Source organism: Dendroctonus ponderosae, unplaced genomic scaffold (genome assembly GCF_020466585.1).
Source record: "Dendroctonus ponderosae isolate FM_Combo_2020 unplaced genomic scaffold, Dpon_F_20191213v2 Dpon_F_20191213_5, whole genome shotgun sequence".
Taxonomy (NCBI): Eukaryota; Metazoa; Arthropoda; class Insecta; order Coleoptera; family Curculionidae; genus Dendroctonus; species Dendroctonus ponderosae.
The window spans coordinates 1,110,460-1,127,456 of record NW_026018715.1 but is presented as its reverse complement, the minus strand read 5'-3'; the positions used below and the strand labels follow the sequence as shown (position 1 = coordinate 1,127,456).

General features: G+C 36.4%; 1 protein-coding gene across 1 annotated transcript in view; it reads right to left on the bottom strand.

Moving 5' to 3' along the window:
- The window catches only part of LOC109544379 (protein-L-isoaspartate O-methyltransferase domain-containing protein 1), a 38,756-nt gene that overhangs the window by 9,365 nt on the left and 12,394 nt on the right, over positions 1-16,997 (bottom strand). Inside the window, exons 3-8 of the mRNA XM_019914518.2 lie at positions 14,150-14,309; positions 13,995-14,089; positions 11,593-11,796; positions 9,630-9,744; positions 2,607-2,759; positions 1,149-1,354 (exon numbers count right to left, since the gene is read on the bottom strand). Of these exons, the coding sequence (XP_019770077.2) occupies positions 1,149-1,354; positions 2,607-2,759; positions 9,630-9,744; positions 11,593-11,796; positions 13,995-14,089; positions 14,150-14,309 (933 nt within the window). The remainder of the gene's footprint in view (positions 1-1,148; positions 1,355-2,606; positions 2,760-9,629; positions 9,745-11,592; positions 11,797-13,994; positions 14,090-14,149; positions 14,310-16,997) is intronic.

Here is a 16,997-nt window from a genome sequence, read left to right as displayed (position 1 = left end):
GATTCGATTATGTCCAATACTTGTTCCTCTGTGTCTGGAACCCGAACATCGATTGTCGTCCACTATCTTCCTGGAACCACTCTCCTCGCTCTTTGTTGGCTTGAGTTCTTTCATGTTCTGCTATCTTACTGTAGCATTTCCCCTGAACTAATAGCATATCCGCAAATTCGTGAAAAGAAATTCAAAGTAAGTCACAGTTTGACAAATTATTGTTAAGATTGACAGGATCTACCTGTAACTATCTGTTAATGACTAAAAACATCATTGCCACTGTGCCTTTTCATCAAAAAATTGTAGAAGAGAACTTTCTTGATATCAAAAATTTTCGTAATTTGAAGCAAAGATCGTAATTCTTCTTTTTGGATGCTTAAGTATTCCAATATGCTACCAATTAAACATGAAACCATTTCAAAATAATGCTTAATAACAAAGTTGAAATTCGATCTTCAACTGTTAATATCTTCTAGAAATTTTCAGAAAAAAAATTGTCAATATTTTTCTCGTACTCCCCCAAGGGAGCCGCTATCACCCCTTAAAAGAAATGACGCCAATTTTGAATCACCCTGTATGTATCTCTAGCAACGACGCTTTTTTACCACACATTCCGGTAAGCCATGAGCGACAGGAAAATTAAATTTATTTGATTTTCGCGCCATGTTAATCGAAAAAAATGTTTTAAATAAATTTTGCGTGTTTTTAGCGGTAGAATCTGAATCTGCAATAAAGAGGGGTGCCATTGAACAAATCAAAGTTACTCACCTTTCCGAGTTTGTAACTGTTTTTGTTATTGGCAAATTTGTATACGACTTGACCAAGTCTAACTCTAACTCATCATTAACTCATCATTAACTAACAAACCGATTTAGAAAATTTCATAAATTTTTAACCCCAAATCCCTGTTAATGCTCTCACCTGAAGGATTAAGAGCTTTAAGAGGTTTCAGGCCATATCTTCGGTTCATATAAACCTATTGTACCTTCCACAAAAACCATATCACGTGTAAATGAAAATGTTCGAATTTGAGATGTGAACCTTAGCCAAGTTAAATTTCGTAGCCATAACCTGAGCGACAATAAAACTATGCTATAAAACGGTATCATCCATCGACTCTGCTAAGCTTAAGAAACTTAGAAGGTGCATTAAAATACCTCTTTTGAACCGTTTTTCCGACACATCGTCCTCATCACCGCTGAAAATCGCATCGAGTCCCATCGATTCATCATCAGACGATTCGTGCGTTTCGATTATTTCCTCTTCAAGGCCGCTGTCCCATTTTTGACGTTTGCCATTTTGGTTTGAGGTTCTGGTACTTGTGCTAGGTGTTGCAGCAGCTGCCAGTTCAAGATCCGCCCGACTAAAACAAAAATACATGCATGAACAGTATACAGGGTATTTACGTAGACGGTGCATTAGAAGTTTTCCAACTTGCAGTTTAAGAAACTTTCAGTTTTGTTTCCAGTTATAACGAGTCCTGTCGAAACCATGTAAAATACATTTAGCCCTGCTGCTATGCAAGTTGTTCGGAAACTACAACATAACTTTCTCACTTTAAATGCAAATTATATTCTTATCTTTCCTGAGTCTCAGTCAAAGTGTGAAGTAAAAATTTTTAATATCGTTTATTTCATTACGTTTCGGTGAGACAACAGCGCCATCATCAGATTTAAAATTTACATAAACTACAAACACCAATTCACAATTAAAACATGTTGTATAAAAACTATAATTTATAAAGCGTTAAAACATTCATCAGCTCTTGAGGGTAAAAATATCCTACCTTTTGGGGGTGCAAAACATTTGAATAACTTACCTCATAATTGGTAAACATTGCGTTCTTTTAGGCCTTTGCCTTCTTGAAACCTTAAATTTGTCTGACTCATTTTCTGTATTTGCGAAAATGGTATTGAGATGACCGGAAATAGTTTTATTTTTTCACTAGTGTACTGGGTGTTCTATACTTATGGCTTTATTAGGGTTTGGAAAATGTTGCTAAGGTTGTCGGTATCTGATTTGAAATTTACTGCTTTTGAATGTTTTTTTATTTGTAGCATTTCTTGGATTCTTCATTTATGATAATTTGTTTCCCTAACTAATATATCTGCGTTGTTAAAATCTAAATTATGTAAAATTTGGTGTGCATGTTGTGTTAATGCTGTTTTATTTTCACTAGTATTTCCCAGACTGTATTTATTTTCGTACATTCTCTTATTTAAATGCAAACCCCAAATTTATTTTGCATGGCTGGATTGGTCTTTCAATTGCGTGTTTGGGTAACGGTAGTTTCGTTAAAGTTTAGCATATGTCGTATTGGCTCAAGCGTTGTCATTTCCAAACGAAAAGGATTCCTGAGAACTGCTTTTCTCAATTTGTCGCAACTTTTTGATTGAAATAATGTAGAATATTTAATTATAGTTATTAACAATTACTTGAAGCTTAAAGCTTCTCTCTAAGTCGTATTTGCTATTTGATACCTTTAGGGTCAGTTTGACATAAAGCACAAAAACATGTATGTACGCACTTCTTACTTAGCTTTTAGCTTAAGGATTTACTTCACACTGATTTTATCACCAATGTTACCGCCCATTCGTACATTTTCATTAACTTACGTTTTATTTTGATGCTGATGTCTTACAGCAAGGGCCTCGCTGATATCTGCGTCTATAAAAGCATGTTCGCCATATAATTCTATCATCAAAGGTATGTCGTCGGGGTCAACATCGCATAATCTGCGTTCATAAATGGATGCCCCACGTGGAAACCTAAATGGTTGGAAATTGGAAACATGTTTAGTTTAGGTCATTTCTAACTGCTACAATCCAAAAATAAAAAACTATGTTTATGATTCGTTTTATTAACTTGTGATGCTGTCTAGTGAGAAAATTTTTTCACTCAAATAGGAAATACGTTCGCAATACGCTCCATAAATGGTGACTCCAAATATTAGACAGATTCAGAGACTATATCCAAGCAAAGTAAATTGCATTGTGTTTAGATAGGAAGTTTTCAAAGTGTGGTGATTATTTTAGCAGTGAAGAAAAATAAGCATTCTAAGGTATCTATTTGTATTTAATAGTGTCTTAGTGATGATTCTGCGTTGAAATCATCAAGTAATTATTAGCAGTTTTCTTTATTTTCGACGAAAATTATTAGTATTTTTATTAAAACCTGTTATTTGTATTAAATGTTATAGAATAATTGTTACTCGTCGGGCTCATGGGCGTCAACATTATAATATTCGTGAAAATGTTCGTTTTTCCGGTTTCCAAAAGACTCGCCCACAAGGAATCGATGGATGAAGTTGATACGGTTAGTGAATCTTATACTGTCATCTGTAAACCGTACGGGATAAAGTGTTATTGGGAAATGAGTAAATAAAATATATTTGCCTCTATCGCGCCAATCACCTAAGTTAGTCTAGACGGCGATATGAGAATTTTTTACTTTAAGTTTTTTTTTAAGTAACTAAGGTAATTGTAAAAAACAGACGCTGGAAGGAAAAACGTCCTAACCTATATGTTATAATTTGCCGATAATCGGGTTTTCATTCGTCGGTTGGGTGCAATCATATACTTAAGTCGGTCTTGGGAGTGCCGTTTCAAATCGGGACCGCGAACAAAAAGAAAAAATTATTTAAATACAGTCCACTTCAACGGAATCCGACAAGTGTGGAGGGTTCCAAGGTTAGGCCAGCTACTTGCCTAGGGCAAAAAAACAATCATAGCTCACAGAAACAAAGGTCAAGCCTCGGATAATGGACTACTATAAAACCAAAACAAATCAATGACGTGAGAGTGCTAACATCAGCCAATGTTGTCCCGGGAAAGATAACACTGGAAAAACATCATAAACGTAATCAAGAACCGCTATACATCGAAAAATACAACATGGAATCACTCGACCATTACAGTACAAAATAATTATACCAGCGGAGACTTACCAACAAGCTACTAAACGAAAATAAAACCGGCGCCAATGTCAATGAGAACTGGGAAAGGATAAAAGCGTGTATCCATAAAGCCACGGAAGAATCCCTGGGAAAAAGAAAAATTAACGGGCATGCCCAAAACCACAACACACCATGGTTCTGTGAGTAGGTGAAAAAGCTAGCCAATAAAAACGGGAAAGCTACTTGCTTTACAAAAGCACTCAATCGCACGATAATCTCATCCAGCACAAAGAAACTAGAAATCGCGCGAACGCAGAGGTACGAAGGATTAAACGAGAGTACTGGGGAAAATTCACCAACGATATGCAACACGATTTATATGGAGCTCAACCGAAAGTATGGAAGATGCTTAAAAATCGAAAAAAGTCTGTGAACGAATCCATTCTAACTAAAAGCGTGTCAACTGGGAGAGATATTTTAATGACCTGTACGATAACAACCAAGACACAAAGATGAGAGCTAAGCAGGCAGAAGAAGAAGAGGAGGTCCCAATATCATTCACGGACGAAGATATAAAAAAAAGCTTAAAAAAGAAAAGCACCAGGTGTGGACATTATACCCAACGAACTTCTAAAGTATAATGGTAATGAACTCACAAAAAAACTAACGCAACTCTTCAATATAATATTAAGCTCACAAACAATCCCCGACGATTGGCACAAAAGCTTCACCATACCCATCTTCAAAAAAGGACAAAAAACCAACCCAGAAAACTACAGGGGTATAACTCTTCTATGCTCCTCTATGAAATTATTCACCGGCCTTATTAAAGAAAACCTGGAATAACATATCAAAATTAAAAACGAACGGCAGCGATTCCGGAGAAATAGGTCTACAACTGATGCCCTATTTATCATACGCCAAATAAAAGAAAAGGCAATAGAATAGGCGACACCCCTTCTTTTGCATGTTTATCGATTTAACAAAAGTATTGGACCGTGTCCGCCTGGAAGACATTATCAACGTCTTGAAGAAAAAACGAACGCCAGCAAGAATTATAAAAACAGTAGACTGCGTAAACACACACAATTCAACCCGAATTAAAGTTGACCATAAGATAACAAATGTCATACCGACATCGCAGGGTATAAGACAAGGGGAGAGCTTTAGCCCGTTTCACTTCACCCTGATTATGGACGAGACCATTGAAGAGATCAGCGGCTTAAGAATGGGGTATAAGATCAACAGAAAACCAATTAGCATAATTTGCTACGCTGATGACGCGACAATATTAGCAGAAACGGAGGACAAATTGCAAAGACAACTTCACAGATTCAATCAGGTCAGCACACAATCTAATATGCAAATATCAATATCCAAGACAAAATGTATGACATTTGCCAGGGAAGCAACGAGATATAAGCCGGTTATACATAATGAAATTGTCGAGCGAGTCACAACTTTCAGATACCTTGGAGCGGATATGTCTAGCCGCAACGAACTAATTAAAGATCTGAAATCCTAGATCAACAAAGCCTCGTTAACATCCGGTTGCTTAAGAGACAGTAAAGTTCGAATATACAAAAACATGCGTAAAACCAATACTCACCTACGGCATCGAGATCCGAGCAGACACAAACGAAACAAAATGTATGTTACGAACGGCAGAAATGAAGACTCTAACCTGCAAGATGGATGTAATCAGATGGGGACGAAAGCGCAAAAGATGCTGGCGGCACCATGTAGAAAGAATCGAACCCGAAAAAAATGGCCAAGATTGTGTCGAATGGAAATCCAGCTGGTAAAAGACCCATCGGAAGACCACCGAAAAGATGGAAAGATAGTTACACATCCATATCATAGGAGAATCAACAACATTGACCAGACGAAATAAACAAACCAAAGGGTCTTTACAAAGAACAAGAAGAAGAAGTAAACCGTACTTGAAAATAATTCATAGGAGAACTCTAGAGATCCTGGTACTGGTGCCTTTGTATGCAGTTGCCATTTTCTTGATGGGAAGAAGCAAAATGGCCCCACAATATTATGGCACCTTGTCACAAAATAGCTAAAGTACCGGAGTCTGGAAAAATTAGCAGAAAAAAAATACCTACCGGAGCAGAAACGTCAATCGATCATTTAAGTAACAACATATTGTAATTTTTATATAATCGATTGGCGCCACTTAGTGTCCGGGCCTGGTGGTGTTAAATGTGCATGCAGGAAACCAGGCATCACATAGAAAACGGCTATTGGAATGAACATATGGAAGAGCTCAAATATAGCCATCCTGGTATGTTCGAGGACTACTGTAAGCAGGAAAGCTAACCATTGTGTAGAGAGATAAACAGCCATAGTATAGTGGGTCAAGCAGAAACGCACTGGAAAGGCTCGGGACACTTCATATCCAGAAATAACATCATGTTTTACTCAGGCACTGAGGACACATCCAGAAACGGAGTGGGCGTCGTTGTTAACAGGACATTAGAGAATTTTATTACAGAGTACAGAGCAGTCAGTGATACGATCGTATTGATCAGATGTAACGCCTGGCCAGACGATGAGATGTAAGAATGCTCAATTAGAACAACTTTTGGAGACTACAAAATCGAGAAACCACGATGATAATAAGAGACTATAATAACAAAGTTGAAAGGGAACCTGGAAGTGAAGATCTACGATAAGTGATCGGTAAATACGGTTTGGAAGAAGAAACACCAGAGGAGAAAGATTGCTGCAATTCTGCACTGAGAACAACTTTTTCACTACGAACACAGGATATGAACATCATGCAAGGTGTAATATGTCACTGAAGATGAGCAAAATGTTTTCACGGTAATTGGTTCAGTTGCCGAAAATTCTAATATTAGTCAAAATCTAATATCCAAAAGTACTAACATTAGTTAATCAGGTATTCCAAGAATTATTAAAAAGCAGAACTTTAATTCTTATAAAATTCAGCTTTGCCAAGAACTTTATAGGGAAATTATTTGGAAAACCCAACTGAGCTTTGCATGTGGGTGTTAGATAAAGTGGCAGAAATTGAAAAGTTTTTCGATAATGTGATATTTTGTGATCAACGTACTTTTTATAACAATGGTCTCGTGTATAGACACTAATACAGGGTCATGAAAAAGCGAAATAGGCAGTTAGTTAATGTGTGGGGTGGAATACTGTGCCCATATTTAATTGAACCCTAGTTTTTTGAAAGACATCTAAATGGTTTGATGCTCCAGTTTCCAATAAACCACCTTTCATTATTATTAGAAGAAGGCTCTTCAAATATTAGAACCAACATGTGCCTTCAATTGGATGGAGTTTCGCCTCATTATTATTGCGAAGTTTCTTCAGTTCAGTGCGAAGCAATTTTTAAATGCCAACTTTCAAAACAGGTCGGTTGGCAGAAATAGATTTCAAAATTGGCTCCCAGATCTCCGGATTGAACTCTAAACTAGATTTGTGAGGGTACATAAAAGGAATTGTCTACCATACGCTTCAGACGATCTAAAAATACGCATAAGAGACGCTTTTAAACTCCGCCAATGTTGTCCAGAGTTAGCAGTGGTTTTGAAAAAAGAATTTACAAGTGTCTGGAACTGGACGGTTACCACTTCGAACATTTGTTATAAATAATTTGCCTTTTTCATGTTATTGTTGATATCAGACTGTGAAGGCTTTCACGGCCGGTCAAATCACATTTCGAAATGTTTTTCGGGCTTTGAAGCCGTGGTCCATGGGAATTTGTTCCTGACGTTTCGTCCACAACTGCGGTGGACATTATCAAAGACGATGAGGCAGTAGGCGAAGTGCTTTCGAACAAAGACTGGTCCAACTACTGGATCCCCTGTCGTATTTATGCAGCCCGGCCGTGTGAGCTCATGCGTGAGGAGTGGGCGGGGCTTCAATTGTTTTGGCGCACATGCTGTTTGCCGCAACATGCGTTTTCAATCTAGATTAAAGGACGTTACCTCATTCCTATTAAAATTGTTGTCATGTTTAAAGATCTCAATAGCCTCTCTGGTTAGTCTTGGGTAATACCGTGGAGATTGGTGCAAAATGTCCACTTCACCGAAACGTATTTGGTGGCCGTGTACGTGTACGTGCTCCGCTACTGCTGGTTGTTCTGTTTGTCTCAATCTGCAACTTCTTTTATGCTCAGTGATCCTAGTGTTTACACTACGTTTTATGGTGCCGATATATGCTCTGCCACAATTGCATGGAACTCTGTGGACTCCTTGTGCTGATAAGGGATCTCGTTTGTCCTTGGCCGATCTCAAAGTCTGCTGGATTGTTGTCGGATCCTGTCCGTGACCTCATGTATGTATGGGAGGCAAGCCCAACCCTTACGCTCATCATGCGTATCTGTTTTCTCCGGACGACCTCCACTGGTTTTTGGTAGAATTGCTCTATTAAACTCGTTCTTGCTGTATCCATTCCAACCAAAGGCCCTTTCTAGGTGTTTAAATTCTCTTTCTAACTCAGATATTTCTCGGTTCGCAAATTATTCTGGATTTTTCGGTGAGGGTTTTAATGACTCCTTTCTTTTGATACACTGTGCAGGTATCGGTTTTCTGTACACCGTGTGGGTCAGCTTTCCGTTGGTTTTTCTGGTTACCAAGACATCTAAAAATGGCAGTCGCTCATCCTTCTCCACTTCCATAATGAACTGTATTTTTGGGTTGATTGAGTTGAAGTGCCTCAGGAAGTCTTTAAGTTTAACCAAACCATGGCCCCAAACAACGAAAGTGTCATCAACATATCGAAACCAACACTTATGTTTCCTCGCGGCTGTGTCCAGAGCGTCCATCTCAAATTTCTCCATAAAGTAGTTGCTATCACCGGACTAAGGGGGCTGCCCATTACTACTCTGTTCAGATAATTTCTTTTTCTACTGAAAGTAAGTTGTAGTTAAGCAGTACCTTCGAAAAGTTTGGCGATACCTGGTGGAAATTCCCTGCCTGGCAGCGGTCCCACAGCAACCACTGTCATCAACTATCACCCACTACCACCGACTAAAATTATGGAATCTGCAACGAACGGTCTCAAAGCAATTATTCACCGGCTTCCACTGTTTACGCGTCCGAAATTTCGAAACGGTGGTTAGCAGTTGATGGTAATGGATGACTAGTGACTAGACAAACCTTCTGTGAGACCGTTCAATGGGAATCGCATATGTTGGAAATCTGCTTGATGGCCACCGGTGATCACTGGTGGTTCTGTGGGACCGCCGCCTAAGTTCCATTACCTCTTTAATTGGTAATTGTGAACAAGGAAACAACATCAAACCTGAAAGCACGGGAGATCACTTCGCCCGCTGCCTCATCGCCTTTGATAACGTCCACCGCAGTTGTGGACGAAGCGTCAAGAAGAAATTCCCATGGACCACGGCTTCAAAGCCCGAAAAAAATTTCTAAATGTGGTTATTGATATGTTAATTAGAGCTTTTAATTAAAAAACACCAAATGATTTAAAGAACGATTATTTGGCGTATTTATACCTAATTATAGCCTGCCATAAATATGTCGTGGTGGTTCCCGGTGGAACACCCTGTAAAACTTATAAACTGAATATTACCAAATTGATTGATACCAAATATTTGATTAGATATTCAGCTTTACACCACGTAATAGAGACATGTTTCGTCCTGGGTAATAAGTAAATCGCATAATACTCTTGTTATTACTAAACGATGAGTTGGTTAAATGAAAACACTCAAGACTGATTTATTTAAACTAATAAATACCTATGGTTATTAGCTGAATCTTCAGTGCCTTGTTCATCAGTCCCCGTATTGCCCACTTGCTCCGTTGTTCCAAGTCCTCCACCATGCAAACTTGGATTTGAACTGCTTCTCTGTGCTTGTGAAAAAGATGACACATATCAGAATAGAGTGGTTTAATACATCGAGTAAATGCTTCAATTCTTAATGGTAAACACAGAACTCAAACGCTCTTACATTCCTAAAAATGTATTCAAAAATATTTGGTCCTCGCGGCGAAGCTCCTCATTGAAAAAAAATGTCGCCTCGTAAAATCACATCATATCAACATCGAATCATTATAATTGATTATTATATAAAAATGGCACTGTAAAGCCCAAAGCGACATTGACAAAAGATTGTTTTTAATATTTTCTTCTGTTATCTAATTCATGTGCTTGACGGCCTCCAAACCGTTTCAGCTTAGTCCGTGTAGATTACTAATACAGGGAATCCCACAGAAAACCACCATGATCGATATGTGGCAAACTATATCTAAGAGAAATTTGAAAATTGCATATGTATATGGAAGTCACAGGGGACAGCCGATCTAAAATATTTTCAAAATGGCCACACTTTCGGTTATACCGGAAGTAGGTATCATGCTTATTTTTAAAGGGAACACCCTGTATATTATTATATTTTTTAATTATACTCAAAATTCTAAAAACATTTTGTGTATAATATATTATGCCATAAGTAAACCGTTTTTGATATATTTAAAATTGTATGCAAAAAATGACACTTGTAGGTACCGGAATAATTATTCGTTTTTCCTATAAACAAGTATATGTTACTTAATTTGAGTCATTCTGATCAATTGTAAAAGATACAGTTTAAGAAAAGTAAATAATTCTCCAAATTAAGGAAATAAGCATAGTAGAAATTATTACAATTAAAACAAAGAGAATGCAACAAAAATCAGCTAAATGGTTTTTTGCGACTATTCAGACAAAGTGAAACGAAAAACAAAATAGATTATACGCTGATAAAACTGTGGAAGATGAGTGTGAAGTTGTTAGTGGTAAGGACCTGTTTTGAACGGCAATATTTTTAGTTAAAATCAATGAATTAAGAATAAAATTACAGAAAAGAAGTAAAGCGTTTGATAATATTACGAAATTAGATAGTGTAGAAACAGATAGTGAAACACATAATTTAATACTAATGTTAAAATCAGAGTTCGGAAAGACTTGGAAAGAAAAATTCAATTAAAAGAGAAAACCAATTCCATAGAAAATCATGATAAATTCACAGAATGTCATTCTTCTTGCAAAAACAGTTTCTTTCAGATGGTGAGCTATGAAAAACACGTATGGATGGAATTTATATTTCCGTAATTTCTATGAACTATTGATTTAAACAATCCTGACTACTGAGTGATTTTTTCAGTTATATCATTATTAACGAGAGGTTTATTTCTTTGCACGATTGCCTTGACTATTGCAAATTTTCTATAATTTGTTTAACAGCATAGGGTGATGGATTTGATGGTGGAAATTTGGATGATGATGGAACTCGTCGTTTGTATAATTTAGGCGTCCGGGCACGATTATTAATTATTTTCAAAAGGTTTCCAATAGAAAAAAATTCCAGATTTTGGGCTGTTTTCTCAACTGTATTTTGAAACTTATTTTTTTAACCCTTTGTATTAATAGTGCCTGCAACTGAACCTGTTACTAAGTTCTCAATTTAGATTAACGTAATGAGTGTGTTCTTCCCAGAATAGTTTTCTATATCTCGCTCAAGATATAATTTTTTCAAGGCATGAAAATGCACTATATTTAATATCGTTATTATAGGTGCAATTGTTAGAATATAAGTTACACAAATATAATCTCCCACAGATGTGTTAGTGGTTAAAACGATCACTTTAGTAAGAAAAATGTATCAATATCACGTTTCATCCTATTTCATATTTTAGGCTACTAAAAATATTATTCCTTACTTAATGAGAGTTGCCGCTCTTGATCAGAACTATCCATCCTAGGAAAAAACGGACTCAAACTGCCCCTGTATCTGAAGCATTTCTTCGTAACCTTGATGCGAGAAGGCTTTTTAACAGGACTGTGCTCCTTCTCGATGTTCTTTCTAAGAATGTCTCGAATCACTGAGCGGCATAATATCTGAAGTGGTAATGGAGCAACCTCAACTAGAAAAAAGCGAATATTTTCATTGTTAGGCTAGTTTTCTAACTGTCACGACACATAAGTAAGGGATATAATATTGCAACACATTACTATTACCATAACTTAAAAAAAAAGTAGATACTATTTAATTTCATACGCAAATGCGAGTTTCTATATTTATCGTGAAAAACAGTAAAATTTCATGAAAAAAATTGAGAACTTGGCAATTAGTGGATTGGTACATAATAGATTTATGAATTTCTAAACTCTAAAATAATGGAAATCGAAAACAATAACTATTCAGATAAAGTTTTAGTGCAACTGTTCCGCCTTCATGCATAATGTAACCAAATTATAGCCGGAGGTTGATACCCGAGACGAACTCGAGGGTGTCAATCCGTCAGAAGTTCAAAAACCGGATTTTCGCCCTCGTATCGAACAATATTTTTTATCTGAATCAAATGCATAAGTTATAGTCATAAAGAAAAGCCAAAAATAAAAGGCATAAATTTAATATCTTAAATTTGATGTCAATGCCGTTTTTCAAATGTCACGTTTTGACTTTTGTAATTTTTCAAAAGCGTACTTTTTAAGCATATGCAAGCGAAACATATGCAAGTGAAACAATGAGTGTCGAAAATTCGAAAATTTCCTGTACTCCACCAGAAGTTAAAGATGCCACAAACATTGGTTTCAACTTCCAGCCTTGAAATAGGTGCTTTCACTGTATGGTGCTTATATAAGTTGCATATTTTGAATGACATTTGCGCTATTTAAAAATATTGTGTTTTGCGTGTGGCAACATTGGAGAACGCGAAAAAATAGGCTATTAAAAACCTCGTATTAATTATTGGAAAACGACTGAGACTGAACTTGTAACAAAGTTATGATTTACAAATCGTAAGTAAACTTTAAATTATTATCAATAGTTGTCGATAAACCTACGTAATTTATTTTAAAAAACATGTCGATTACTTTTTAATGAAAATAGTTTACAGTGACAGTGACACCACAGAACACCTCTGAACCATCTACACTTTTAGGGCGGGTATTATAATGTACGGTTAACCAACGGTTAAGATTCAACCCACGGTTGACGGCCAGTTTGGGTATTATAAACGCAAAACGGCGGTTGAAGTGCCGGCTCAGTGACGGTTGACTCAACCCGAAGAGCGGGGTCCGTTTGAGATTTCAACCCGGAGTTCGAAGCAGGTAAAAGCGTGGTTAGGCAACTATTTTTGTTTGGATATTTTGTTGGACTATACTTTTCCCATTAGAATACCAAGGCATTTTATAATACGTCCAGTTCATTTGGCAAGGTAAAGTGATGAGGAGTTTAAAATGAGATTTCGTCTTAGTAAACCGACTGTTATTTTCTTAGAAACTATATTAGGAAAAAAATAAATAGGAAATAAAATGAAACGGAAACCACAAGAAAGCAGTTCTACGATATCGCAAAATTTCGCCGTGTCATACTCACATAAAAAAAAAATTTTTCTTATTTTTTATTTTCTATAACTTTTTTCCAAAGCAAAGCTGCGTCCACAAGGCTATGACAGTCTGCGTCACTATATATTATTCGTTTTCCTCCTCCACTCATTTTCTATGTACAGAAACTCGCGGAATCTCAAATGCAAACATGAGGTAACGAACTATTCCAAACTTACATAGGTACCAAACTCTGGGAACTGACAAGAAAGCAATTATTTTGATTGGCTGATACTGTTCACGTAACGTGGCCAACGTTAGAGAATACAAGTCAAGTCCCAGTTGACGAACCCGAGGCTCAATAGTTTTTATAATACACAAATAAAGTGAACGGACGGTTGGTCAGCCGGAGGTTCAACACCACCTTTATGTATACCCGCCCTTAAACTTTCAAAACTCAATGTTTTACAAAAGACTGAAGCAAAACATGYCATATTTTTGGAAAAGTAATTTCAAGATCAAGTCAATTATGATAAAACATACGTAAAAATTTGTTTTGAARACAAAACCAATGCTAGCAAAATAGTTATTGGGCCTTTATAAAAGTCCAKATTTCKGCAAGATAATTTGCTACCTCTGAAACGGTACAAAATATTGACKTATGACTGAGGCTTAAACACTGACATTAGCTTTATTTTATTTTTTAGACCTTCTTTAAAMACACAAGGTCCATTTAAATGCGCACAATCACGGTTTACCAACCCGCACCTCAATATATTTTTTAAATTCTTACTTGGTTTCAAGTCCTGAAAACCTTTTGTAGGCCGAACTAAAGAAGCAAAGGACACTGGTATTAGGAACTTTTCCTCCCATTGACACACGGACTCCCTAAAAAATAATTACACAAATTATTAGAAACCAAGTTTTAAAAATAAAATTAATAAATACCGTTTGAACCGCATCAGTTGGTCGTTCAATGGCAGCACTAAAATTCCCCCAAGTTTAAGGCGGTTTTGCATATACTGTTGAAACTCCTCAGGGCAAGCGGCTCCGCAATAGATTCTATCATACAGAGGAGCACATGCATCAGTAACGGTCAGACAATTACCTGAAAACAGAGACAATGATAATTGTTAAACAGTTTACAATAAAATATTTTTCATTGAGATTCGGAAGTTTCACTGAAGTGATTCGTTACAGCAGAACTGATATTTTCTAAGAAAAGTTTTCTGCAGAAAGATGGTATTGTTGACACAATCAAGAAAACAGGTTTTATGGATTTGTGTAAAAGAAATCAAGTGAATGTCAAGTGGAAAAGGAAGCGCATTGCCATGAAAATCATTATGTGTATTACCGTAATTCTGTATATTTTAAGTTTTATGGGAGTTATGAGTAACTGATCTTGCTTACTACGTTTTTCAACTTTCCAGTCATAATAACACACTACTTATATCTTTGAGTATTGCAAACAAACATTTAAATATTGCATAAGTAGGAAAATACATAAATCCTAAGATGCCATTTTCTTTTATACTTTCAAATACTAAATAAGTTCGCAAATTTTTCGTCACTAATGGCGATCAATTAACGGCCTCAGGAAGTTGTGGGTTTACCGAATTTCTGGCCCGCTTAAGGGAGGCTACTTAGATCTTTAAGCTCCAAAAGATAGATGAAAAACGGGGATAAAATAGTCCACAATTCAGCAAACAATAACGATTTATTCCCAGATAAGCGCGAAATACCAATTTGGTTTGTCAAATGTGACTTACCCGGAAATTCGGGAACCATCTGGCACTTGCTAAATATAGTTTTTCTACAGCCAACCGTTCTGGCTAGGCAAGGAAAATAGGTGACATCTCTTAAAAAGTGATATTGGACTGAACGTAACTATTGCAGACATCCTGGTATGTAAAAATCTTAGCAATAATTTGTTGTCAGTTAAGAAACTTGAGGATAATGGTTTCAATGTATTTTTCAAAGACAAACAAGTACTGATTATTAGAGATAATGTTGTTCTACTGAAAGGGTATTTACAAGGAAATTTAAATGTAATATACTTTTGGCCATTATTTAATGCAGACGCACATTTAGTGCAGGATGAGTCAAATGCTGATGCACAGACGATTGGCGCATTCATCAAAGTATCCAGCCCCTGGAATTTGTGAAGTATGTATGCAAGGGAAGCAGTCGATATTACTATTTTCTACCATATCTGAAGAAAGAAAACCCAAGAGAGTACTGGAAGTAGTATCTACAGATGTTTGTGGACCAACCAACTCTCTGATGATGGTAAGATGWTGATGGYAAGAGATATTATGTGTCCTTCATAGATCACTATTCACATTTTGCTATATGATACCTCATAAACCCCAAAAGTGAATTATTAGAAAAGTTCAARGAATATGTRAACTTAGTACAAGCTAAATTTGGAACAAGTATAGAACGAATTAGGTGTGACAATGGAGGCGAGTACACATCTACTGCTTTTAAATAATGTTYACAGATTGKAATAAAATGTCAATACACAGTAGCCAGGAACCCAGAACAAAATGGATTGGCAGAGCGATACAACAGAACAATAATGGAAAAGGCAAGATGTTTAATATTTGATGGTAAATTAGAAAAATAATTATGGGGAAAAGCCGTCAGAACAGCAGTTTATCTGACTAATAGAACTGAGACTGTTGCATTGTCTGATAAAAAAAAAACTACCAGCAGAGATTTGGTATGGTTACGCGCCAAATCTTGTTAAAATTACTGTTTGGTTCGATTGCACATATGTTAATACCAAAGGAAGACAGAAAAAGTAAACTCGATTCTCATAGCAGAAAATGCATAATGGTGGGCTTTGCATATAATGGTTATACGCTTCAGTATGACGAAAATAAGAGAATTGTTATTGGAAGAAACGTAATATTTGACGAATCAGCGAAATGTTCAATACCAGTAGAATTACCAGATGAAACCCTCTTCGAAACCCCAAAAAAGGAACAGAACACTAAAAGTGACTGTAAACAAGAACCCAATGTTTCTCCATAAGAGAAGATTCGGAAATCTACAAGAAGAACACAAATTCCGAAATATCTGAACGACTTCGAACTTGATGTTAGTTTAATTATGCCATGTTAGCCTTATCAAGTGGAAATGTAATTTCGGAAGTGCCATAAAGCTACAATAAAGCAGTTACCGATCAAGGATGGAAAGATGCAATTCAAAAAGAACTAAATTCACTTGATGAAAGCAAAACATGGGAGCTCCCTCCAGAGAGGAAATACCTCCAGAGAATTGTGAAATTATAGTTTCCAGATGGGTTTTTCGCAAGAAATTGATCGATGGAAACGTAGTGAAGAAAGTGCGACTAGTTGCTCGAGGATTCCAACAGTCTTCTCTTGATTAAGATGTCTATGCACCTGTAGCTAGAATGGTTACACTTAGGGTGATGCTGATACTGTACATTCAGTTTGATTTGAAAGTTACGCAGCTTGATGTAAGCTCTGCATTTCTTTATGGAGCATTGGAAAAAACTGTGTATATATTTCCACCTGAAGGGCTAAATGGTGAAGATTAGCTTGTGTACAAAGTAACAAAATCACTGTAGGGCTTGAAACAAGCACCAAAGTGTTGGAATTCATCGCTCTAGGAAAGATCCTTGTTTATATTTTAATGATAGAAACTTTCCTTTGGTATATGTTGATGATGTAATTTTATTTTCAGAAAGTGTTGACGATATGCAAGTTATTAAAGAAAAACTATCTAAAAGTTTTAAAATGAAAGAATTCAATAACAAGAACATTAT